The 26,614-nt window shown below is 45.3% G+C and overlaps 1 protein-coding gene across 2 annotated transcripts; it reads left to right on the top strand.

Annotated features, from left to right (window-relative positions):
* The first annotated feature begins 341 nt into the window (after positions 1-341).
* CKB (creatine kinase B) lies at positions 342-10,673 on the top strand. Of its 2 annotated transcripts, none has more exons than XM_069103772.1 (8): positions 342-500; positions 1,713-1,917; positions 2,865-3,019; positions 3,363-3,495; positions 5,394-5,565; positions 8,401-8,524; positions 9,491-9,680; positions 10,284-10,673. In XM_069103772.1, exons 2-8 carry the CDS (start codon positions 1,725-1,727, stop codon positions 10,460-10,462), a joined length of 1,146 nt encoding a protein of 381 aa, XP_068959873.1. In that variant the 5' UTR covers positions 342-500; positions 1,713-1,724; the 3' UTR covers positions 10,463-10,673. The 2 variants fall into 2 exon arrangements, with proteins under 2 accessions (XP_068959873.1, XP_068959874.1); XM_069103773.1 differs by having other exon boundaries at positions 344-500; positions 1,742-1,917.
* The last annotated feature ends 15,941 nt before the right edge of the window (positions 10,674-26,614 follow it).

The raw sequence follows: 26,614 nt of genomic DNA, 5'->3' as shown, positions 1-26,614 counted from the left end.
TACCCGTATGTTATCTGGTTATCTGTGGTATGACTGATCTCTAAAGCCCCTGGAAGCTTCAAAATCCTAGGAGACGTCCTCCCATCCCTTCTCTGGTTCTCATCCTTTCCCTGACTTCCCTCCCTCCCCCACCTAGAGAAGAGGAGAGGGCGGGGCTCAGGCCCTAGTTTGGGGAAGGGGCTGTAGGCCCCCCCTGGGGGGATGGAAGACGGAGGGCAGCAGATCCCGGAGGGTTAACAAAATGGAAGGCGTCAAGCTGCTTAATAGACAAAGACAGGAGGGCGACTCCCTCTAGCCAGGGGCCAATAGAATGAATGGGATATAAATACCGACCAATGGGAGGCCCCGTCCTGACCGCTATAAAAAGGGAGGAGGGCATCGCGTCTGGGACTCGGTGACTGAGCTCGGGCTTAGGTGGCCTGGCATTTCAGCACAGCAGCGGCAGCAGCAGCATCCTCCTCCCAACTTTCTCTCCTTTTGCGACCCTTGGAGTACCCTCGGTGAGTGCACAGCCTGCGCCCTCCGGTGGCTCCAGAGGAGCTCCAGGCGTGCAGCACCCTCCCCTTCCCCCTCCAACCTGACGCACCTGCCTCTGGAGCTGGACTGATGTGTGTATGACTATGTCATTGTGTGTGACTGCGTGTGTATGTGTGTGCGCGCGCGCCTGTGTGTGTGTGTATGACTGAGTGCTACCGGGCTGCTGGCGGGTCTTTAAGGAGACGCGGAGCGGCGGTGGCCGAGAAGATCCCAGCCCCCTTTGTCTTGCCTGTCTGGCAATCTGGGGGAAGAGAGAGAGAGAGAAAGAGAGAGAGAGAGAGAGAGAGGTGTGTGTGTGTGTGTGTGTGTGTGTGTGTGTGTGTGTGTGTGTGTGTGTGTGTTGGGGCGGGGGGCGGTCAGGCGGATAGGGATGCTGTGTACTGAGGTGGTGCTGACTAACCTCCCCCTCTGTCCCCGGGACCGAGAGGAGCCGGGAACAGCTACAGCCCCCTCCTCCCAACCCTTGGATTAGCTCAGGATGGAGTCTTAGGTGGTTTTTTTGGGGGTAAAGTTTTATTTTCTCGGTTCTCCCACCCTCAGGCTCCCCCGGCATGTGCGGGGGGTGGGGGGGAGCGTCCTGGCTTGGGGAAATCTCTGGGGAGGTGAGCGAAGCAGAAGCAGATGGTTGCTGCTGGGGGGGAGGGCGGCGCGGGATCCCAGGGGCGGATCTGCCTCCCATCTTCAAGCTTCCATCATTCCATGTGCACACTGACTCCCCCAGCTCTTCTCCCAACCCAGCGCCGGCCTCCAGACACTGCGGGGGCAAAGATGAGCAGGGCGGGGAGCCTTTCCTTCGGTCTCCTGCGCTCGGTCTTCCCCTACGGCAGCCAGGATAACAGGTGTTGGGTCACCTAACCACCACCCCAGCTCCGAGAGCCCCAAGAGCTGCAGGGCTGTAGCTGCTTTGACCTTGGGAGGGCTGCCGGGAGGAGGAGGAAGAGGACGAGATGTGGGGAGAAGGAGGAGGAAGGGGGAGGAGGAGACAGCCTGGCAGTCAGCAGTGAAGTTGCTTTGTACATATTGCACGGGGCGTTGTCGCAGCCGCCTCCTCCCCTCCCCTCTCCTTCCTCCTCCCCTTTCCCTGCGGCTGTGACTCTGGCTCCCAGCAGGGGTGCAGGAGAAAACAGAAGCTGGGGGCTGGATAAGTGATCTCCTTGTCCTGGTACCCCTACCAGCCTCCCGCCATCATGCCATTCTCCAATAGCCACAACATGCTGAAGTCCCGCTTCCCCGCCGAGGAGGAATATCCCGACCTCTCCTCGCACAACAACCACATGGCGAAGGTGCTGACTCCTGAGCTCTATGAAAAACTCCGAGATAAGGCTACACCAAGCGGCTTCACCCTGGATGATGTCATCCAGACCGGTGTGGACAATCCAGGTATCCTCCCCGTCCCTCTCCCACACCTTATCTAGGCTCTTGTCCTCCCCAGTTTTCTTTGCCTTCCCCCACGCATTTGTCGGTATTCTATGAAGGAAAGTTATGGGTCATCTTGTCTTAACCTTCGAAGCCCAGGAGTCCTTGTTCCTCTGGAACAGGTCTTGAAGAGATCACTTGTCTTTTCTGTTCTGATCTAGAAAGGGTTTCTGGTCCTATCCTGTCCTCCCAGTATGGAGGTTTGGATGCCAGCTTTCTTGTCTAATTTGGTTCGTCTCCACAGTAGAAAGCCTCTTATCTTCATCCTATTCCGAGTGTCCTGTCCTTTATTTCCTGGGAGGAGGGCAGGGAGAAGGAAGCCTCAGCATTCCATGGGGAAAATTTTTGCTTGTTTTCCCCAACTCAGTTTGGTGCTAACATGGTCTCTACTGGCTATTTTTTGGAGGGGGAAGAAAGTATAGTTGAGGTTTGATTTCCTCCTTTCCTACCCCTTTGTCAGTTCCCCTTTTCTCAGCCACTTCCCAAGTCAGTGTGTTAGGGGATGAGTATCTTTAGTTCTCCTGGCAAGATCCTTCACCCTAAACCTCCTCCTCCCCCCAGTCTGAGGAGGTTTTGAACTAGGGCACACAAATTGGGAATAGAAGGCATGTCTGTCTCCCTTTCCCCACCAATTGCAGCTGATGAGAAAAGGAAATTGAGGTCTGCTACCTCCACAGGGAAAGGAGATTATTTTATAGGAAGAACCCAAATTTGGAAGCATGGCCAGGTCAAGTTTCTTTGTGCTTCACTTTTTTTCATACATGTAAAGTATAGTAGCTGGTATATCTAGGAAGCCTTCTGGTTTCTGAAAATAATTCCTCACATGTCATTGTTTGTCTCTCCCCTCTATCAAAGTTCTTCCCTTGGTTGAGAAAACCTCACTTTTTTCTTGTCCCTTCCTCCCCATGTAGGGCACCCATTCATCATGACAGTGGGCTGTGTGGCTGGAGATGAAGAGAGTTACGACGTGTTCAAGGAACTGTTTGATCCTATCATTGAGGACCGACATGGAGGCTACAAGCCTTCAGATGAGCATAAGACTGATCTTAACCCTGACAATCTGCAGGTAGGTGTGCTCCCTCCTCCTCCCCCAGTCCCTGGCTGCCTGCCCTTATATGGCCTGAGCTTACGCCTCAACTCAGTGCTAAGGAGATTAGCCTATCCCCAGACACCAGTCCTGGATGGAGAACTGGGGGCTTGGGAGGGGGGGGTGAGGATATGGAGATTCTTAACTAAGCTGAAGGAGAACAGTAGGGGGGTGGTAGGTAGCTAAGGAAGGAAACTTGGTTAGGACAGGGTTTGAAGAGGGTGTCTGAGACAGGCTGAGGAAATTTACCCAAATGGAAGTAGGGGACCCACATTAAGAACCTTCCTTCTATTTCCTTCCCTGTTCCCCATTGCCCTTCCAGGGTGGTGATGACCTGGATCCTAACTATGTGCTGAGTTCCCGTGTTCGAACTGGCCGGAGTATCCGAGGATTCTGCCTGCCCCCACATTGTAGCCGAGGCGAGCGCCGGGCCATAGAGAAGCTATCTGTGGAAGGTATCACAACAAGCAGGGGAGGGGGTACATTTGACACTGAGGTCTTGAGGCAGACAGACTTGACTCTGGATTTCTGTAGCCCTGTGCCCATCTTTAAAATGGGCTACAGTGGGAAATGCCCAGCTGGGTCTCAGGAGCCCTATATTCTAGCCCCATCTTGAATGGCTCTTCTGACCTTGCTATGAGCTGAGGTTGCAGCACAAGACAGAGCTTGGCACCACATTTTTAGGAAGGACATTGAAAAGCTGGCACATCAATGTCCTTCTGTTCAGAATAATTGCTGGAACTTGGCTTTTGTGAGCCTCAAAATTAAAGGTGCTTTTGAGCAACTTGTTTTCAGAGACAATTCAAGCCAAGAATGGAAGCTGCAGAGGCTTGTCTTTTAGGGGGGCCCTCAGGGCTTCTGACTGTGAGATTCTGCTGTCCTGAAGGTAGTATGCCAATGATCAGTGAGCAGTGGTATTGCCTCAGTTCCAGCTCTGAGATAGGGATGACTCTCCCAGAACACCAGGCCCTATCTCTGGCAGTCTCCCCCCAGGGGTACTCAGAAGGATCTGCTCTCTGTGGCTGCCTGAGCTTGGCTCAGCATGTCTCCTGGCCTCAGGCAGGGGGTCAGCTGTCCTTGGACCTTAAGCTTCCTGGCTTCTCTCACTAGGGTCTTATAGAAGAGCCTAAAAGTCTTGAAATAGAATGAGGAGCTTGGTTTCCAGCAGGGAGTGGAATTTTCTAAATGTTTTCACTAATTTGGATGTGGTTTTGACTTCCAGTACCAACATCTTATCTATGTGACCTTGGATAAATCATTGTAACCTCTAAATCCTGTCCGATCTATGGATATGGTGTTAGGGGTGGAGTGTTTGGGATGTCTTCAGGGGCTGTTTTTAAGGTGGCCTTCACAGTATCTTCCAGAAAGAGAAATGTCCTGAGAATAACTGTTCTCATTTGGTCCCATGGACTTCTGTGTTCATTGGTTGAGCAGGGAAAGAGGAGGGTAAATTTTTTTTCCTACTCCTATTGGATGTTGTATAAAAATGTCCTTTTCTTCCCCAATCCCTCCTGCTGCCACTGACTTTGACCAGTGGAGATTCAGGGACAGCCTTGGTTCATTCTAGGAGTTTAAGGCTGGAGTTTGTGGTTGGAAAGGGGAGAAGGGAATTAATTGATCCTGATAGACTCTAGTGAGAGCTGGGTCAGCTGAGGTCCCTTAACATTTCCCTAGGGGATTGAGATGAGAGGCATCTGTGGTGCTACTTGGGCTTGGGAGTCTAGGCTGAAGCCCTTCGTCATCAGATATTCGGCAGGTGTGGGACTTAGGGCAAGTCCACTCACCTTTCAGTTTCAGGACAAGAGACACCAAAACTTCTAACTTCTAAGACAAATGACTCCTCTCCCATAGCAGGACTGATAGCTAGGTTGGGCTGGGGGTATCTCAGGGCTCGATGCCTCTTCCTGATACCCCCCTCCCCACCATAAAGCCATTCAAAGTCTGAGATAAAACAGGTCATTTTTAGTTTCCATTAAACTGTACTGTTTCTTCCTGATTCTCTGCCTTCTCTGTCTTTAAACAGTCAACCCTGTTTTAATGTGAAAAGAACTTGTTTTTCTTGGCCCTAGAACCCAGAACTTAGGATCTGGGTTGAGGAAGGAAGGTGTGTACATCTCAGTTTCAGGAACACTTGGTACATAAGCGTATGAACTGCCAGTTGGGACCTCAAAGGCTAGATGACCACTTTGGTGGGAATTCCAGGTTGGAGAGCAACTGGATGAATGAAACCTCTGAGGTCCCTTTTCATACCCTGGCTCTAGGGAGGTCTGATAACCCCATGGGGCAGGGGCAGTCTACACAACCTTGTGTCTCCTGTCAGGAGCCTCAGGTCTGACTTGCTGATTCCCCACAGCTCTGTCCAGCCTGGAAGGTGACCTGAATGGCAAGTACTATGCTTTGAAGAACATGACTGAGCAGGAACAGCAGCAGCTGATTGATGACCACTTCCTCTTCGACAAGCCTGTCTCCCCACTTCTCTTGGCGTCTGGTATGGCCCGAGACTGGCCCGATGGCAGGGGCATTTGGTGAGTCCTTAGGAAAAACTGCACAGGATCCAGAGTTGAGACCCAGGTGGGATCCCACACTGCATTTCTAAAACTTAGAGGGACCCCAAGTTCATCTAGTCCAGCCCCTTTTATGGAAAGGAGAAACTGAGGCTCAGAGGAAAGGAAAGATCTTACCCCCCAATGTCAGGCCAGAAAGCAGTCCTTTCAGATTTTGAGCTCTACAGGCAGCTGGGTGACATAGTAGATGGAGGGCTGGGCCTGAATTCAGGAAGACAGTTCAAACCCAGCCTCACAGACATTAACTAGCTAGTTATGACCTTGGACAAGTTCTTCCTGCCTCCAGATTATTCCTGTAAAATGGGGATACTATTCTCAAGGGAATTGTAAGGGTAAAATGATTACAAAATTGTAAAACACTCTACAAAGTGCTGTAAGGTGCTAGTCATTTTAAGGATCCTTATAAATCTAGTCCTATGCTCCCCTTACCCCCATGTTACAGAGATCCAGAGGTAGGAAGGGACTTGGCCAAGTCATTGCTAATAGAATTATAAGCTGATCACAGTACTATCATCCTTTAAGGTAGACAATGCAATTTCTTCACAGCCTTTCTTCAAGGTAAGTATGAAGCTTATTGTTCCCATTTTAATAGATTAGGAACGTATAGAGGCTCAATGAAGGGTTGCCCAGTCACCTAGCTAGCAAGTATTGAAAGGAGGTACAGTACACTGGCCTCTACATTGGCCTCAATGAAGAGGCAGAGCTGGGATTCAAACCCAGGTCACCTGGATGGATCTAAGTAAGTGTAGGGTTGTTTTTTTTAACCATAACTACTTCATTCGGGAAGCAGGGAGGGTCACCTGCCTCAATACTTAATAACAACTGTGATTGTGGACAATAAGTCACCACCTTCCTCCTGCCTTCTAGACTGGAAGAAAGGTCAAGGTGGTTTTAGAGGTGTTACTTTAGCCACACCCAGACAGACTGTCTTGCCTGGTTTGCATAGTAGCCTGCTGCTGCCAGTTCCCAGTATGGGGGAGCTTTAACTGGGCTGTGACCTTGGACAACCTGGTTGAGGGTCCTGTGGGGCCTGGGGGTGCCAGGAATGTGACTCCCCCCCTGTACCTAAAGGGCATAAGTAGAGAGGAGGCAATGTTCTCTTATTAGGAGGTAGAAAGAAGTTAACCACAGGTAGATTCCTTCCTCCCTTGCCTCCCAGAATTGATGGAGCAAAAGGTCTTTCCTGACTGTCTAGAGACCTGGATTCAAGTCCTCCCCCTGTTCTTAGCTTCCTTACACCACAAACACCTTGGTAGGGGGAGAGTAGCTGCTGAGTTGACACCCTGGTGGGATCCCAGATTGCAGGCTTAGAGCACTGACATCACTATTACAACTGGAGCTAAGTACATAACCTTAAGGCAGATCTGCCCTTGGGCTCCCCACCACAGAATTTAAGAGCTAAACAAGAAAAGACTTTTAAAAGTTCTTTTAAAATTTTGAGTTCCTAAATTCACTCCTGTCCTCTCCCCCAACCAGTGACAAGAAATACACGAGTCATCCATATGAAGGCATCCAACACAGATTTTAGTCTTAACACAGATTTTGGGGTGGGGGAAGCAGGAAAATGCAGAAAGTGAAATATGCTTCACTCTGCACTCAAGGGTCAGAATAACAAGATTTCTGAATCCAGCCTGATTCCAAATTCAGCATTCTTTTCCATAATCTGCCCCTTTTTAGTTCCAATTGTTGACAATTTAGTCCAATTAGTCCCAAGAACTAGCTGCTTGGCCCCATCCAGGCCTAGATTTTGCATTAATTAAAAAGGTTGTTTTCAAAGCCTAACTCCTCCTTCTCCCCACTCCGAGATGAGAGGTTAGCAGGCAGGAGAATGGATACATGTGGCCGCTCTGTGTTTTTTAGGGTGGATCTGTTAGGGATGGTAGGAGTTATACTGATGACCTCTGGAGCCACTAAGGTCCTAGGACTCATCCTTTCAAGACTTGGTTTAAACTGGTCTTTTTTTTTTTTTTCCACATTTCTCCTCCCTCCCCCCCTCCACCCTCCCGCTTTGTTCCCTAGGTCCCCTGTGTCTCTGAGGCTTGGCTGCCTCCCAGCAGTCAGGTGGCTGAGTGAGTCTGTAACTATGGGATGGATGCAGATTTGCAGTAGTGGGGAGGAGGGGAAGGTCAGGGCTGCAAAGGCAGGGCAGATGAACCTCCCCAAGGCAGGTGGAGGGAGGCTATTTTGATGCCAAAGCCTGGTGGAGTTTTTTTTCCTCCCTTTCTCTTGGTCCAGATTCCCCTGATCTTCACATGGATAGGGCTGGGACACAAATGCTTTGTCCCAGCAAGACCATTCTCTAGTCTTGCTACATTTGGGATGAGCATGTCAAGGTCATGGCCATTGTCTTACTTTCCTGAGGCCTTAGAGCAGGGAGTACTTTGTCATCCCAGATATGTGACCTTGCCCAATTCATTTCCTCTGTCCTGGACCCCTCTAAGACTGGAGAAGGAGCATTAGTTTGTGAATGGGTAAGCTACCACCTCTGTGGACCTCAGTTTTATCTATAAAATGGGATAGAGGGGATTCCTGGGAATCGGGGGTTCCTAACTAACCTAATTTTTCCTTAAATTTAAATGAAATCATTGATCCTGGGGTCCTTCCTAAGGCTTTTGGGCAAGCTGTTTCCTTTTCTGGGCATCTGTAAAAGGAGGAGGTTAGACTAAACTGGCTTAAGCCAAGTCCCATACTTTAAACTGAGTTGCTGACCTCAGTCTCCTTCAGGACAGCGTTCTAACTGTAGAACCCCTCCTGAGGGCGCCTTGAATTCACTAACACTCTTGGCTCTGCTCTTAGGCACAATGACAACAAGACCTTTCTGGTGTGGATCAATGAGGAAGATCACCTGAGGGTCATCTCCATGCAGAAGGGAGGTAACATGAAGGAGGTATTCACACGGTTCTGCACGGGGCTCACCCAGGTAAGGGAGCTGCTCAGGAGCAGCTTCTTCTTAGGGCTTAGAGTTCTTTCCAGTCTGTTATAAGGGAATCTTCCTGAGCTATTTCTAGAAATCTCCACTAGGAAATATATTATCCAGATGTCTGTTAATAAGCACGTCAGTCCATAATATTATGCTCCTATGTGCCAGACACTGTTCAAGCTAAGATGTCTACACATGACACAATCTTCATACTGATTTGGCTTGTAGTGGAGAAAAACAAGTAGTGTTGGAATTCAGAGGAAGTATTATGGGGGGGAGGCATGTTGGTGAGCTGAATAAAAGTGATGGGCTTTTCTAGAAGTGCCATTACACGTGAAGGCTGGCTGCTGCTCCTTGAGGTCCATGAGCCCCTTTTCTGTTTGGGACTCTGGCTCTTACCTATACAACTCTGGGCAGGCCCATCCATCCTGTTCCAGCCCCGCCCCCCCACCCCAAAATAATAATCTAATAGTGTAGTAATTGAGCGTATTTGTTTGCTGTAGTACATGGCTGTGCTGTACCATATGGTGAGCCTTTCATAGGCCCGGGTAGCCACAGCAGCTGCCACTGAGGCTGTGGCTTGCCGGCCTCCCCTGTCACATTTCCTTTGCTTACTTGGTGGCCAAGAATTTGTGCAGACATTTTTGAGAAGTAAAGTGTTAGGCTTTCACTGCCTCTGGGGGACTGACTTGGTGTGGCATCTGCTTCCTCTGTTACCATGGCACCAGTCTCTGGGGACCTGCTTCTGACGCCACTGGGCTCCTTCCTTTCCTCTCCACCCCCGCCCCCTGGAAGAGTCATCATGTTCCCTCCTGAAGGGCTTGGGCGCTATTCCCCAATTGCCTCATGGGGGAACCATGCCAACAAGAATCAACAGGGGCCCTTGGGATCCTCCTCCCTTCATTGTCAGTGCTCCTTCTATAGAAATGCAGGCTGCTTGGTGACAAATTTCCTTGTGCTGTCTAGATTGAAACCCTTTTTAAGACCAAGAACTATGAGTTCATGTGGAATCCTCACCTGGGTTACATCCTGACATGCCCCTCCAACCTGGGCACAGGCCTCCGTGCAGGCGTCCACATCAAGCTCCCCCATCTGGGCAAGCATGAGAAGTTTGGTGAGGTGCTTAAGAAACTGAGGCTGCAGAAGAGGGGGACAGGTACGTATGGAGGCAAAAGGGTCATGGGTGAATGAGGGTGCAGAAAGGGGGGACAAATATCACCAGAATGGGAATAGAGACCTGCTACATATTACCTTGGGAACATCTTCAGAGTAAGAAGCCTCACTCCACCAATTGCAAAGGTTGCAGAGCAAATTAGTGGGAGAAAGCTATGTTTTACCAACTCTTCTGAGGGACTGGCATCCCTCTGGGCCCTGTTCCTCCCAGCTCTCCAGGGCACTCTCCTCTACTCATTCCCCCACTTCAGAGAAAAGTCTGTGGTTCTGCCATTCACTGGCTGGAACCTTGAATTAATACTGTCCCGTCTCTTGTAAGCCTCAAGCTGTTTTAAAGCTGAGACGATGTGACTTCTTTAGAACAGGGTCAGGGAGGCAGGGTAAGTTTATTATACTCACTGGAGAGATGAGGGTACTTAAGGATTGGAGAAATATTTTTTATGTAAGTAGCCGAGGTCCTCTGCTTCCAGATAAGAGTGCTCTCCACAAACACAAATGAGGGTCTGTCCTTTTTGCATATTCTCTTGGTCTTGGGGTTGGACTGAAAGATCTCCAAGGTCTCTTTAATATTTTGTTCCTTGCACAGGGGGTGTGGACACAGCAGCTGTGGGTGGTGTCTTTGACATCTCCAATGCTGACCGGCTGGGCTTCTCGGAGGTAGAACTGGTGCAAATGGTGGTGGATGGTGTGAAGTTGCTCATTGAGATGGAGAAGCGTTTGGAGCAGGGCCAGTCCATCGATGACCTTATGCCAGCCCAGAAATGAGCAATGGGCCCCTGAATTCTGCGCTTCCTAATTTATTGGATGAATGAATAACCACCATCCTTCCCGCCTATGGCGCTCTGGGGGGCTCCTGATGCAGCCTACCTAATCATGCTGTAGAGAAGTCTTCCTTCCATCCTTGGTGTTAGAGTTTTATTTTTGATGGCTGAGATGTTGCTGAATGCTGAAATAATAAACTATTGTTTTGGCCTGACCCAAGTCTCAGGGCAATTAGAAACAAAGCTCATGCTGAGGCATGTTCTCATTTTCTTCCTGACCCCCTAGAATCAAAGATTTCCAGAGAGGAAGGAGGGCCCTAGTGCACAGTGGGGGCTTGCCAGATGTTTGTATCAGCCATCTCAAGCCTTTAATCTCACCTAGAGGAATCCTTTCCTCCCCCCTTCCTTCAATCCCATTTTGGGGCAACATTTAGTATGTTCCCCCTAATTTTTATCTGCTAAGCATTGATTAATCACTTATGCCCAGAGAGAGATGCAAAGTTCAGCTAGATTCAGACAGCCCCCGCCTTGACATACAACTAAAACCTTAAACCCTAAATAGTATAAGTGCTGTGAGGGGGGCAGATGGGATTGGTGAGTTTGGTAAAAGGTCTTAATGTATGATTCTTCATCTAAAGCCACAAAACATGTTTATTCAAGAGATTGGAGAAGAGATTCGGGTGGGAGTGGGTCAGATTTTTCCCTGAAAGAACACCTATATTTAAAGCCATCTATATTTAAACCTGATATTGGAAAGTTAGAACTAGGGGTTTGGAGTATGGTTCTCCTCTTAGAGGAAAAAAAAAGGCAAGGCTGAGAATCTGGTGGTGATCCAACATAATCTCCCTGTCTCAAATCTCTTACGGCCTTCCTGTAACCTTCCAGAGTTATTTTGTTCTGACCATATTAGATTCTAGAATAAAGCAATCTGGGGCTTTTCCAACCTGACACCTTAGTCTATCTCCCAACCTCTTACCTTTCTCGCCTTGGACAAGCTGGTCCTTCCAACCATATCTGGGACACCCCCTCCCCCCACATGTTTTTCTATATATACTGCACACTAATGCATGAGGATAGACCAAAGAGACCCGCTTAAAGTTCGTTTGTCTCTTGGTTGCAATAAGCATTTCATTAAGCAAACACCTAGCCCACTGTCTATGTACAGGAGACATAAAGACAAAATGTGAGGTGGGAATCTGGAAAGGAAGTGATACTTGGACCTTGAAGGGTTATTGAGCCTTCTCATGGAAGGAGATTAGTTCTGCTACAACTAAACATGAGTTGCTAAAAAATCTCAAAGCCTAAGCCCTGGTTCTTATGCAAAAGATGGGGCTATGGGCATCACATATATGTATTTAAACATATTAAGATAGTGGCTACATCAGCAACCACTCCATGGCCTTGTGAGCAATTTGGTGATGGAGTAGGTTCAATCTGGACCAGATTCAGACCTGGCCACCGCCCACCTCCTGCACCAGAAGATAGGGCACTCTGCCTTGAAAATGACTTGAATCTGATGGGTTGCAGCTTGTAAGTTATAAGGAAGTGGTGCAGTTTTCTGCATATCTGATGTTTCTCTGACAAAATCTCAAACTGGAAATTCGAGTCATGCTCAGAGATTGTTCCTTATCAATTGTGGTAGAACAAATTAGCATTTTTTCAAAATAAGTTATAGTAGAACTGACTGCAAGGATGTTAGTTTGGTTGGAACTGAAGGGTGAGGGGGAGGACTATGTAATCAACCTGGGAAGACAGGCTGGATCCAAATGAAAGACTTAAATGCCTGCAGAAAAAATTTGCATTTTTGTCCTGGAGGCTGTGGGGAGCCAGCGAAAGCTCTAGAGGGGAGTGCTGCCCGTGTTTTGAGAATATCAGTTTCCCAGCTCATTGGAGAAAAGTGAGCCTGGAAGTAGGGAAGGCCACTGCAATTGTCTAAAAGGTGAAGAGGGGGAGAGGAGTAGTGGTGTAAAATGGAGGGATTGGGAAAGGATTCAAGAGATGCTGAGGAGGGGCAGCCTAGGTGGTGCAATGAATAGAGCATCAGGAAGACCCGAGTTCAAATCTGGCTCAGACACTTAACACAAAACTAGCTGTGTGACCTTGGGCAAGTCACTTAACCCCAACTGTCCTCCCTTCCCCTCTCCAAAAAGCAAAAAAAGAAAAGATGCTGAGGAGCTGGAATTGTTAAGAATGCATATGGAAGAAGGGGGATTGCAAAGAACTGAGGGTGAATCCTAGGTTGGGAAGCTGAGTTACTAGGGGAATGGCAGTGCACTCAACAGAAATACGGAAGTTAGGAGGAAGCTTTTAGTGAGAAAGAAGGAGTTCTACTTTGGACTTGAGTTTGACATATTCTTGGTATATTTGTTAGAGGTGGAACACTGGAGCTAAGGAGACAGATTAGGGCTGGGCCATAGAAATTCAAGAGTTATCTGCAAGGAGATGACTGAATGGGAGGAGACTGATGCTCAATAAATACCGAGGGCCTAGGACAAAGTCCTGGACTGCACAAACATGGGGATGCTGCAGAGGAGAGTGGGAAGGACTTCCTACAGGAAGAAAGAACCACGTCACCAAAACTCTTAGAGGATAAGCTTTTGAAAGGCCCTTTTTCCTGAATTAGTTTTCTACTTGTTTTATAGGGTTATTTATCCTCATCTTCAATAAATGGCCCAATCTATGCCTTAAGCCTGGGTGATCTCTGATTCAGAAGATGGGAAGATAACAGGAGCCTTCTCTTTGTTCTTCCTCACTGCCAGACTCCCTGCTTCCTTATTACACTTACTGGATTCTTTTCACCAAGTCTAGATTCCAGAAACAGCACCCCCTCTTTCCACACCCTTCTCCCTTTGGCTCAAAGATGTCAGGGCTACACCTTCAGTCAATGTCCAGTCCTGTCCCCTCAAAACCCATTGCATGGGAAGAAAGAGTTGGGGGGAAGGGTCTGCTCTCAACTCTGCTAGTAACTCAGTGTGATTGGTGAGGCCCCTGTCTAGCTTTCAGTTTTCCTGGGAGGCAAACGAGGAGGCTGGCCTACATGTTCTTTAAGGTCACTACCTTCTCTGGTTTCTTCTGTAAAAGTAAAAAAAAACACACACAAAAGAACACCATCTTGCAGGGTAGTTGTGAGGAAAGCCTTTTATAAATCATAAAATTCATTCATTTAAAATTCAACCATCTCTTAAACTTCCACTGAAAGAAAGGCCCATCTTTTTTAATATCAGAATTCTTCCTTTCACTCTGCTGAGGCTATCACAGTCTCTGACAAGTCAAAGTTGGGAGTTCACCCAAATGGCAAAGCAGAGACACCTAGGAGGCGTGAGTGGGCAGATATATTGGCAACAAAGAACTTTGCAAAAAGAGATGCCAGGAAGGAGAAGCCATCAGAGAGCAGAGTGACAGAAAGGGAAGGTGGGCTGGCCCTGTAGGAAGATAAAGGAGGCACAGCTTGTGCTCTCAGTGTCATGCAACAATTCGCCTGAGGGCAAAGACAGGAGCTACCCATGAGAAGAGGTGTGGTGCCTCTATCACTGTGAACTGTACCCCACCCACCCCTTCCTATTCCTTTTATGTGTCTTTCCCATTCCTTCATCAGAAGTTAAGTACCTCAAGGGCAGATACTGCCAGTCTTTGGGCTTGTATTTTATCCCCAGCCCTTAGACGGGGCACATACAGAGAGCTTAATAAATACTTGCAGCTTGCCTGTCTGCATGGAGGCATCCATTTAGGTATAAAGGAGTTACCAGTGTTATTAACCCTCCTCTGCTGCCTCACTGTGGTCCCTTGGGTTCCTGCAGGCTCTGTCAGTGCAGCTTGGGGACATCCTGCAAGCCTGGGAGGGCTCAGAGTGGGACCCCCTGGGACCAGCACCTAGACCAAAGGGCAAGCTTAGCTAAGGGCAGGGAACCAGGGGGTTTCCCACGAGGTGAAAGATTCTTCAATCACAGCAATTCACTATCTCCTAACGTACAAAAGGGCTGTCGATCAGTCAAGTGAATCTGAAGTACTCAACTGTATTGTGATCACTATTACTATCGGTCTCTCATTGGAGAACCAGCCTTGCAAAAGAAGGAGAAGCTCATTATCAAAGGGCTAATTTTTTTTTCTTCATGACAATATTCTTTTAATTAAAGAAAAAAATCCTCTTCCACTTAACAGTATTTTATTTTTTCCAATTACATGCAAAGATAGTTTTCAACATGCACTTTTACAAGATTTTGAGGTCCAAAACTTTCCCCCTCCCCAAGACGGCATGCAATTTGATATAGACCGTGCATGTATTAAACACATTTCCATATCAGTCATGTTGTGAAAGAAGAATCAGAACAAAACGGAAAAACCTTGAGAAAGAAAAAACAAAACAAAAAAAGAGAATCTTTTTTTTGTTGTTTTTTGCTTTTTGGAGGGCAATTGGGTCACACAACTAGTTTTTGCGTTAAGTGTCTGAGGCTAGATTTGAACTGAGGTCCTCCTGACTCCAAGACCAGTGCCCTATTCACTTTGCCACCTAGCCACCCCAAAAGAGAATCTTTTTGATCTACATTCAGACTCTGTGAGGGGCCCTGCTGTCCAGCAGCAGGGCGGGAAAGATTTGCTTACCCAGAGGCTGAGAGAGTGCATAAAAGAGAGTGGTGAAAAACAGAGCCAACTTTATTATCATAAGCAGAAGCTTTTATAGAGCAAAGCCACAAATCTCCTTCCCAGCTGCAACACCATGTCATTCACGGCCCTCCCCTCCCCCAACACTGCTCATCTCCCTGTTCCCAGAACCAATCCAGGCCTGATAGCAGGCTCTTAAGCTGCGAGGGTTTATTCAACCACCAGGGTCAGAGTCCCTCTGGCCTGTGGTCCTTTACAAGACTCCATAGTTCTTTCTCTGGATGTGGTCAGCATTTTTCATCATGACCCCCTTGGAATTGTCTTAAATCACTGAATTGCTGAGAAGACCTAAGTCTGTCATAGTTGATCATTGCACCATATTTCTATTGCTGTGTACAATGTTCTCCTGGTTCTGCTCACTTCACTCAGCATCAGTTAAGGTTTTTCTGAAATCCACCTACTTATCTTTTCTTATAGCACAATAGTATTCATCATAATCATATACCACAACTTATTCAGCCATTCCCCAATTGATTCTTCAATTTCCATTTCTTTGCATGGCAATATTCTTGAAAAATGGTCTACTAAGTTTGAAGGGAGTCTCCAGAGAGATGAAACCAAAGCTTCTTTAAGCATGGAATCAGGACAAAACCTTGACTTGGTCACATTCTAGCAAGGAGATGACAATACAATGATAACACAACAAAATGGAATCTGGGTCAGCAAGGAGAGTTGTGTAGATTCAAGGAAGACAAAGTAATAGCAGATTTTGGGGGGGTGGGGTGGGGGTTGGTCAGAGAGATTAGGGAAAGCTTCCTGGAGGAGATATGAAAACGGCATCATGGAATAATGGAAAGAACACTATTCTTGGAATTAGAAAATAGGAAGATGAGTCCCATGTCAAACACTGCCTGTGCGATTTTGGGTAAATCATTTCCTTCTTTGAGTCTTAACTTCCTCATTGTAAAATTCAGGGGTTCAGTTATGACTTCAAAGGTTCCTTCCAGCTCTGATATTTCATGATTCTAACAAGCTGGGCCTTAAGGGACATAGGATTTGAAGAGGCTCAGAGGAGAATTCAGAGAATTCCAGACAAGTAAATCTGGAAAAGGAAAGAAATGTGAGAGCTGGGAGACTAAGGATGATTCCTTTCTCATTTGGCTAGATTTTCTTCTTTCTTCTTCTTTTTTGATTTTTGGAGAGAGAGGGCAGGGCAATTGGGGTTAAGAGACTTGCCCAAGGTCACACAAGTGTGTCAAGTTTCTGAGACTGGATTTGAATTCAGGTCCTTCAGGTCCATGCTCTATTCACTGTGCCACCTAGCCGCCCCTTCTTCTTTCTTTCAACCCACCCTGATTTGTGTCAAGTATGTGTTTGTGTGTATGTGTGTTTTCTCCTGACTGTCTTGCCTGTAGTTTATGGGCACATTCTATGAGACTGTTGCCCAGCCCAGATCTGACCTGGTCTTTGTTCTCCCTTGCTTCTTTCCCAGGGATGGCTAGATCTTGACCTTAGTGCTGGGTCAGGGATGGCTGGGAAACTGCCAGAGAAGTGGTGGCAGGGAATGTTCTGGAATTGTCCACTGTGACCTCTCTCTGAAGTTGGAACCACAAGAAAGAGGGCTCAGACAAGGAAGGGGGGCCAAATGGCTTCTGGGGGCCTTTGTTAAGAATGACAGACTGCTCAGGGGAGAATTCTTAACCAAAGGATAGATATGATCATAAAAGAAAAAAATAGACCATTTAAATTATGTAACATTTAAAATGTTCTTGCAAGAACAAAAGGAATTCAGATAAAATAAGACAAACCAAATGGGAAAAAATTTTGCATCAAACAGCTAAAAGTCTGATATCCATGACACATTAGGAACTGGGACAAATATATAAGAGCAAGAGTTGTTCTCCAGTTGACAAATGGTCAGAGGATATGGACAGTTTTTACTTCTTTTGGCTGAGACCTGCGGTTTCATTGGTGTATGGAACTTCCCGAAGAAGCTCCCATCATTAATGCAGATTAGCAGCAGGGTGGTATATATCTGAAGGGGTGTTTTGAGACACTGAGGGATTAGGTGACTTGTCCAGTGTCTTACAACCAGTATCCATCATCCTGCCTGAAGCAAACCCTCTATCCACCATGCTGTCCAACAAAACAATTTTGAAAATCAGAATAGCTAATGAACACAAAAACATGTTCTGAATCACCAATGGAGAAACAGAAATCAAAGTTACTCTGAGGTGATTTACACTCAGTAAATTGCCAAAGGTGGCAAAAAAAAAAAAAATGGAAACAGTCCATGTTAGAGGCACAGGAAAGATAGGGGCATCAATGCTGTTTGTAGGGCTGTGAATTGGACTAACCCTTTCAGAAAACAATGTCAAATAGTGGCTAACCTATTATATCCCCTGACCTAGTCATCCTGTTACTGGGCATATATCCCAAGAAGATCAAAGGCAAAAGTGCAATCTATTATTAAACTATTATTAGGGGAGGTTCATCAAGGAAGGGCTGTTAGCTAAAAACTAAAGATCTCAATTAAAAAAACCAACACCTTTTTTTTTAATTAAAGGAAAAAAAATTAAAAACCAGAGTTGGATGAGAAGGTTCCCTCTAGATCTGATATAGTCTAGAGTTCTAAATGAACCTGCTCTATTTTTAGCTGTCTTCTAGAGATACAGAATCTTGGGGCAATATGGCATCTGCTGAAGTTATCAGATCTGAGCCCCTGCCTTCAAGAAGCTGAATGTATTTAAAAACTACCAATGACATTGAGTATTTTTTCTCTTAGAGAAGAGATGGCATCTTGAAATATAAAATGTTTAGGCTGAAAGGGCCCTTCAAGACCACATAGTCCAACCTACTCATTTCACAGATGGGGAAACTGAAGCCCAGCAAAGGAAATGGCACTAAAACCCAGCTATGTAGGAGCAATATCCTAACCCCTGCTTCTATACAAGTGAGGCTAGTTTTTCCTTAAAAGGTATTGAGGGAACAGCTAGCTGGTGCAGTGGATAGAACACTGGCCTTGGAGTTAGGAGGACCTGAGTTTAAATCCAGCTTCAGACACTTACTAGCTGTGTGACCTTTGCCCAGTCACTTAACCCTGATTGCCTCAAAAAAAAAGTTATTGAGACCATACTGGAGACTTGATTGCTTAGGGGACTAAAGACTCAGGCTGTTGACATCACTTCCTGGTTACCTGAGTATAAAGCCTCCACAAGGAAATCCAAGAACTCTCTTTAATGCTTGACTAGTAAAAAAATTAAAGAAAAGAAAAAAAAATTTGGATATCTTGGTGTCCTCAATGCCTATCCTTGATGAATATTCTTGCTTTGCCTGAGAAAATCTCTTTTTGCTAACTTAGAATGATCTCTAAGTGTCTCATTTTGTCTGATTCAGGCCCAGCCCAGAAAACCAGCTTTCCCAATCTCTAAACTGTCAGATGCAGGTTATGCCTTTATCCCACTTCGAATCCAAGAAGACATGGGGCTCCCTAATGGTTCACCATTTCATCACGAGAATGGGTCTTATTGTAAAGATCTAGGACTTGGTAGGTTCTCCTGTTTCTAGTGCCCCTCTCCTTTCTTCCTGCAAAGCCTGACTCTGGACAAGGGGTCATATATAGCCAGGTTTGTCTTTTGCCCTAAATACACCCTTCCCAGACTGCTCCCTTGGCATTCAAGACCCTTCAAAATCTAGTCCCAATATCCCTTTCCTCTCTGGTCTCTCAATTCCCTTTTCCAAAAACTTTCACTCTTTTCTTCTAGTTGTATCATAGATCCACAAGGCATTAACATCAAGAATTTCTTCACTTTAGAGATGGCATGACCACTAAGGTACCTTCCAACTCTCAGATTCTGTGATTCTATAAAGGTTTTGAATTAGGGAGTAGGTGTGCTCAAGTCAGAAAAGCCAGTCAGATGGTCAGTGGCTCAGGAGACCTGAGTTCTAGTCCTCCTTCTCACTAAACTGCTTTAATCTCCTGTAAAACCTTTCCTCTGTTAGTTTCTTTTTGCTGTCTCTAAAGTGAAGAAGTTCTTGATGTTAATGCCTTATGGACTATGTTGGAGTCCTCAAGATTTCTCCCTTAGGGACAGTGACATTTTTCTGCTGGGCTCCTTAGAGAGCCTCAGACTTCCTTTTCTCATTGCATCCATTCTGTCTGCTCCTCCCAATGCAATCCCTACCGTGGGGAGATTGTAGTAGGACAGCAACAGGGAATCTAAATCTCCAGACCCTTTCAAGTTTCTAAGGTCCTCCTCCAGCCAAGGATGGGGGGTAGGGGTGGAGTGAAGGAGATCAAGGCCAAGGTGGAGACCTTTTCCTACTCTCAGGTTAATTCCAACATCTAAGCCACCAGGCTTGGATCTGTCATTGCAAACTAATGCTCCAGTTTCACATGAGCTCCACAGGGTTTAAGCAAGTACTTCCATCAACCCAGACATGCTTCCTCTGTGGTTTCATTTCATTTCCCTCAATGGCCTTCAAGAGCTTTTAAATAATTAAAACTTTTTGGACTTAGCCAAAAGCCTAGAGTTGATTAATTCATTCAATATAGTTATTTAGGTCTTGTCCAAACTTAGTTCCTACCTCTGATTGAATGATTGATTGTTCTTCCTTGACACAGGTTGCTGTTGATAACTCATTATTCACTTTAAGTTACTTCAATTTCCGTTCTTTAGGACTGGGACATAAATTGATTTTTTCTAAAATCCAGCAGCCGCTGTTGAGTTTTCCAAATTTGCTGGCATATTGAGTGCAGCACTTTAAGAGCATCATCTTTTAGGTTTTTAAATAGCACTAATCTTATTGTTAGCAATGTTTCCCATGACCCACTTGACTTCATTGTCCAGGATGTCTGACTCTAGATCAGTAATGTGGTTGTCAGTGATCTTTCCTGTGGAGGTCTTTTGTATATTCCTGCCACCTCTCCTTAATCTCTTCTATTTCTGTTAAGGCCCTGCCATTTTTGTCTTTTATTATGCCCATTTTTGCATGAAACACTTCTTTGATATCTCTAATTTTCTTTTTTTTTTTTTTTTGCTTTTTGGAGGGCAGTTGGAGTTAAGTGACTTGTCCAAAGTCACAGGGCTAGTAAGTGTCAATATCTTTAATTTTCTAGAAGATATTTCCTGTCTTTCTCATTCCATTGTTTTCTTCTATTTCTTTGCATTGCTTATTTAAAAAAACCTTCTTATATCTCCTTGCTATTCTCTGGAATTCTGCATATAATTGGGTATATCTTTCTCTTTCTCCTTTCCTTCTTTCCTCAGCTTTGAAGAGGCTCCATTCAGCCATTTTACTTTCTTGCTCTTCTTTTTCATTGGAATGGTTTTTGTTGCTGCCTCCTGTACAACATCTTGAACCATGGTTCTTCAGGCTCTATACTCTTCAGGTTCTAATAAGATGTAAGATCTAATCTAATCGAGACCCCAAAATACCAACACACCAGGTCCTGCCAAATGAATTAGACTCAAGTCTTCTCTCAACCAAATAAAAGCAAAGTTTATTAAAGATTCATCATATTGAGTAGACTCTTAAGGAGCCTCAGTACCTGTAAGGCTTGTATTGGACAAACAGGCTTATATTGGACACAGAGCAAGTCTGTGCTAGAAAATCCTATGGAACTCTCACACCACATGGAGGCAAGATAGGGTCTTATATACAGAAAGGTTGTGGGAGGAATCTAAGGGTAGTGTAGAGGAGGAGTTTGTCGAGGGTCTTCAGGAGGAGTCAATGAGGTCAGACTCCAGTAATGAGTTTGGGGAGGGTAGTTAATGAGGTCAGACTCCAGTAAATGAGTGAAGTTGCTAGAGGCTACCTAGAGACACAGACTATGGTGGGCTAGGCCAGTTAAAGGGTGTAACTGTTGATTTGGGTATAGATATTTTGATAGGTTCAATCTATTGTCACTTCCACTTCACAATCACAAGGAATGTTATTTAGGTCACACCTCCCTGGTCTGATGGTTTTCTCTACTTCCTTCAATTTTGTCCTTTTTATGAATTTCTGAATTTTGCAAAATTTTGCTTATGATCTGAGCCATCATCAGCTACAGGTCTTGCTTTAACTGACCATATAGAGCTTCTCCACCTTTGGCTGCAAAGTATATAATCAATTTGATTTCAGTATTGACTATCTGGTGATGTCTATGCGTAGAATTGCTTTTTGGTTTATGGAGAAAGATTGTTTGCTTGTTTTCTTGACGAAATTCTGTTAGTCTCTGCCCTGCTTCATTTGGTACCCCAAGGTCAAACTTGCTTTTTGATCCCTATTGTTTTCCTGCTTTTGCATTCCAGTATCCTATGATGAATGTGGAGTCATCAGCAAATCTGATGAGCAGCACCATGTTTGCCTTTACCCAAGTCAATGATACTCATTAAAGAGCACAGGACCAAACAGGGATCTCTGGGGTATTGCCCTGGATACCTCCTGCATATTGAGCCATTAACAAGTATTCTGAGGCTTGCAGTGCAGACAGTTCTATATTCAACTTGATTGCATTACCTATTGCTGAATCTAGAGCCCTTTATCTTCTCCACAAGAATATTATTTTGCTAAATATAGACTTGCTAAAATCTAAGTAAATTATATCCATAATGTTCTCATCTACTAGTTTTGTAATCCCATTAAAAAAAGAAATGAGGTTAGCTAGGCACGACCTGTTTTTTTTTTTTTTGAGATATGTTGTAATCACTGTTTCCCTTTCTAGATGTTAACCAGTCATCTCTTTAATTTATTTTAGACTTTCCCCAAGATTTGAAGTCAAGTACCATCTGCAGACCCAGTTCTCTTCCCTTTTTTGAAAACCAGGCCAACATTTGTCCTCCAATTATGCTGCTTTTTCTCCTGGTGATGAGGTACAGGCTCTGGGAACCCCCTTGAACTCTGATTGAATCTTCCCACTTGATGAGGCATTTGCCTGAGGCCATAAGCCTTTCATTATAGCTAGGCCCAAATCTTTTACTTTTACTACTTCCCACCCTTGAGCCCATCAAAATATCTATACCCAAATCAACAGTTACACCCTTTAACTAGCCTAGCCCACCATAGTCTGTGTCTCTAGGTAGCCTCTAGCAACTTCACTCATTTACTGGAGTCTGTCCTCATTAACTACCCTCCCCAAACTCATTACTGGAGTCTGACCTCATTGACTCCTCCTGAAGACCTTCGACAAACTCCTCCTCTAGACCACCCCTAGATTCCTCCCACAACCTTTCTGTATATAAGACCCCATCTTGCCTCCATGTGGTGTGAGAGAGCCATAGAATTTTCTAGCACAGACTTGCTCTGTGTCCAATATAAGCCTGTTTGTCCAATACAAGCGTTTACAGATACTGAGGCTCCTTAAGAGTCTACCCAATCTGATGAATCTTTAACAAACTTTGCTTTTCTTTGGTTGAGAGAAGATTTGAGTTGAATTCATTTGGTAGGACCTGGCATGTTGGTATTTTGGGGTCTCAAGCCCCCCTAACCCTATACCTCTTCATTTTATGGTGACCCTCTTCACTGGTCTTTCCAATATCACTGACCATAGCTCAATAATCACTTCTCCTGGCTCTTCCTGGACCCATGTGATGGGACCATGGAAAAGATCATGTCTTTGAAAGAAACCCAGTCCCTGAATTTTCCCATACATTTCAGCAGCCCAGATCACAGGCCTCCTACCCTAGGCACCTAGCCCACCCCAGCCCACCTACATCATCTAATTAGTTTACTTGACATTCCTTTCACTGTCCTACTTGGCCCACCCAGACTACTTTCACTCCTTAACCCCACTTAGATCATCTAATTAGTCTAATTGATAGCCTTTCACTGTCACACTTGGCCCACTCCAGATTACTTACCACTTCTTAATCCTATCCAGATTCTTTCATGTATAAGCATCAATCTCTCCCCCTATTAAGTTGCAGGTTGCCACTTCTATTGGTGTAACTCTAAATCTTGTCACTTGACTGGAAGACAGTTCAAGCTGTGAGTTCATTCTGGGCGTATCCTGCCATGTACCAGATATTTCAGGGTTCCCAGCAATCCCAAACCTCATCACAAGGATATAGCTTCTCTGGACCAGGTGATTTGCAATCATCAGGGGCAGCTTCAAGTGGTCTCCTATTATTTCCTTACCTATCTTGGGCATCAATCTCTATTAGTCATTTTTGTTGTCACTTCCAGTCTAAAGGTAATATTATTTGCAGAGAAAAGTAAGAATTGGACAACTCTCCCTCCCTCCCTGTCAGCTATTATTCTCTTGTCTACCCCAAGCAAAGATCCAGTAGCTTCTTCAGTCTTCCTTTGTCTCAGTTCTAGTTTGGCCTATGTCCCCAGGGTCTCCAACTATATCAGGCTTATTTCCGCTTCCCCACACCTTTATGCTGTTCCCTTGTCTGGAATGTTCTTTTTCCTCCCCTCTGCCTCTCCAAATTTTGCCCAGTCTTCAAACCCTACCACAAGGCTAGCCTCTTCTAGGAAACCTTCCCTCTCTTTAATCCTCAGACTCCTGTGGTATTTAGAGTCTGAACCACAGCCTAACACTTAACTGATCTGATGTTTTAATATGTATCTCTCCTCAAACTGTGAACTCTCTAAGAGCAGGTCTGGGTCATCTTTTCTTCAGTTTCCTCTAAATTGAGTTCCTTAAGGGGAGGGAATGACCCTGCTCCTGTGTCCCCAAACTGAATTCCTTGAGGTTGGGAACCAGATACCTTCTTCTCTTTGTTACTCCTAGCACATGGGGGATTAGCATAACTCTGCTGTGTGACTTTGAGAATGTGCCAGGCTCTTTAGTCTTAGAACCTTCCTCCCTTTCACTTGGATGAGTGAGAATTAGGTTGGCTGAATGCCCTAGAACAAGGATACAAGGGTCCTACCTGGGAGGTAGGCATCCAAGAGAACCAGGACTACTGTCTCCCATGGTGCCTTTGTGAAGGGCCTGGCCATGACCTCCTGCTACTTGGCTCAGCCCTCTGTGTGTGTGTATATGTGGAGGAAAGAAAGGAACGAGTGACCCATAACTTGCTGCCTTTGACACAACCCTCTCCCCTTTACTAACTTAGCATGTTCTGTCTTGTCTGTCTACCCCATGTGGCAGGGGCAGTTTGGCAAAATAGGGAGAAGGAAAGGAAAAAAGAAGAGCTAATACTGTACAATATGATATGAAAAGGCCTTCATCTCCTAGGAAGGGGGCAAAGGAGGCTCCCCTCACTGCTACCTAAAAGTCCTTCATTACACATGCAAGTTTTGGGTTAAGGGATCAGAGACAATCATTAAGCTGTAACTATTTGTCTCTGGGAGGAGGGAGAACACAGGCACCCATAATTATTTTATGTAGGTATGAGTAAGTCTGAAGTAATGGGAAAAAATAGAAAGTGTCATAAGAATTTTTTATTTCCTTTTATTAAGATTTTATTATTCAAGGTTCAGGGCTGACTCTCCTGTTCAGGTTATTTGGCTGGCTGAAACCTGGCCCACAGAATGCTAAAATTTAGTGAAGACCCTCAGACATTCAGCCATAAGAAGCCAAAAGAGAGGCCAGGTTCCCAAAGTAATTTGACTTGCTTTATTTGTGGAAGGATCTCAAAGCCTCCCTGCCATCTTGGCATATAAATCTCCCCTCTCAATTATTCCATTGTAAGTTCTAAATCTTGCAAACTTAATTTTAATATGTAACTTGCCTGAGTTTATCTATAGATGTCAAACTAAATCTCTTTTTAACTTTTATAGCTTTGGAAGGATGTGTGTGTGTGTGTGTGTGTGTGTGTGTGTGTGTGTGTGTGTGTGTGATTGCCTCTTCTTTGGCAAGGGTGGACAAACAAAATTTTTTTCTCTGTTTCTCTGACGTAATTGAAAACCACATGAGCTTTGTTAGAACCCTAATCAGGTTTCAGAGTTATTTTTCTGAGCTCTGAACTTGTGCTTAAGCATAATAAAAGCTAGGCTTTAACTTCTGGAATATCTACTTGGTGATAGTGTTATTGGGCAGCAATTTACCAAGCGCAAGAACTCAGTGGGAATATTTTTTTCCTCTATCAAAAGATTCCTCAGTTTAGAGTCAAGAGATCAGGGTTCCAGTCCTGGCTTAGGTACAAATTTGTGTGATGTTGGGCAAATTCCCTCACCTGGTATGGAGGTCTTAGTTTCTTTCTCTGTGCAGTGAAGTTAATGAGATTTCCTATTAGAAATGACTTTCCCTCTGATCTGACACAGCATTTTGTTTGTACCTTCTTAGTCAATTTATTATGTATCAAAATGCTACATTTGTATCTTATCCCCTTACTAGACTTCGTAATTTGTGAGGGAAAAGATTGTTTCATCTAGACTTCATATCTTCCCAGGGATGGGAGTGGGACATAGAATATTTCACAGGGAGACCCTTCTATCTTGATTGGATGAATAATATATTATGGTTATCTTGATTTGTAGGGCCATACTTATCTAATCACATCTCACTGGGCTCTGAGTACAATAGGTGCCTTGCTGTTTAGTGGTTTTTCGATCATGTCTGATACTTTGTGAGCCCATTTGGGGGTTTCTTGGAGTGATACTGGAGTGGTTTGCCATTTCCTTCCCTGGCTCGTTTACAGATGAGGAAACTGAGGTAAATAGGGTAAAGTGACTTGCCCAGGGTCATACAGCTAGTGTTTGAGACCAGATGAGACCAGATTTGAACTCAGGAAGATGGGTCTTCCTGACTTCAGGCCCAGCACTCTGTGCACTGGACCATGTTTGTGATAAACCTTACCAGTCTTTTATAGGGCACCAGGTCACTTCTCCACTTGGGGAATTTAGCACAACCCTATGAAAGCAGTATGTTTTATTTTTCAGCTCCTTGGTAAAGCTCAAGTGAATGATCAGTCCCTCTTGGGCCTGTGATATCACCCTAGGAAATGAAGAGAGAAAACAGAGAGACACTTCATTTCCTCAATCATGTAACAAGTATTTATTAAGTGCCTACAATGGGCAAAGTACTTGGGGAAACACTGAAGATACAAAACCAGAAAATCCAAATTCCTTTCCTATATTCTCATAGAAATTCTGCTTCCCCTCTAAGGTGATGACAGCACCTGCTATGGTGGGGTTGTGGGCATCTGGGGGTCAGTTCTGGGTATTTCATTATAAGAAGAGCATTGACTAGTGCTCAAGGATGCCACTAGGACCAGACACTATGCCATGAGCACTGGCTGGAGAAGTTGGTTCTCATATGAGTTGAAGTTCTTTGAAGTCAGTCAGCCAGACAGCCAACCAGTACTGATTAGCTGGCTGTTGAAGGTAAGAGCCATTTTGGTTTTGGTCTCTGCATTTTCAACACAGCATACTTATTGTTTTTTATTTTTCTATTTTTGGAGGGGGGAAGGCAAGGCAATTGGGGTTAAGTGACTTGCCCAAGGTCACACAGCTAGCGAGTGTGTCAAGTGTCTGAGGCTGGATTTGAACTCAGGTCTTCCTGACTCTAGGGTCAGCGCTCTATTCACTGTGCCACCTAGCTGCCCCTTAGTAACTTTGTGAACTGAGTTTTTGGATTGAATTGGGGGTGCCTGGAGAAAGAAGATAATTTGGGGATATG

The sequence above is a fragment of the Petaurus breviceps genome, unplaced genomic scaffold, assembly GCF_028583685.1.
Source record: "Petaurus breviceps papuanus isolate PSGF00001 unplaced genomic scaffold, PetGlider_PUasm1.0 64, whole genome shotgun sequence".
NCBI classification, from domain to species: Eukaryota; Metazoa; Chordata; class Mammalia; order Diprotodontia; family Petauridae; genus Petaurus; species Petaurus breviceps.
The sequence above is the reverse complement of the archived record's forward strand: the minus strand, read 5'-3'. Positions and strand labels throughout refer to the sequence as shown.

Coding starts and splice junctions, on each gene's coding strand:
- CKB (XM_069103772.1), top strand. CDS start 1,725: ATGCCATTCTCCAATAGCCACAACATGCTGAAGTCCCGCTTCCCCGCC. Junction 8,525..9,490: donor TCTGCACGGGGCTCACCCAG/GTAAGGGAGCTG, acceptor TGTGCTGTCTAG/ATTGAAACCCTTTTTAAGAC. Junction 9,681..10,283: donor GCTGCAGAAGAGGGGGACAG/GTACGTATGGAG, acceptor TTCCTTGCACAG/GGGGTGTGGACACAGCAGCT.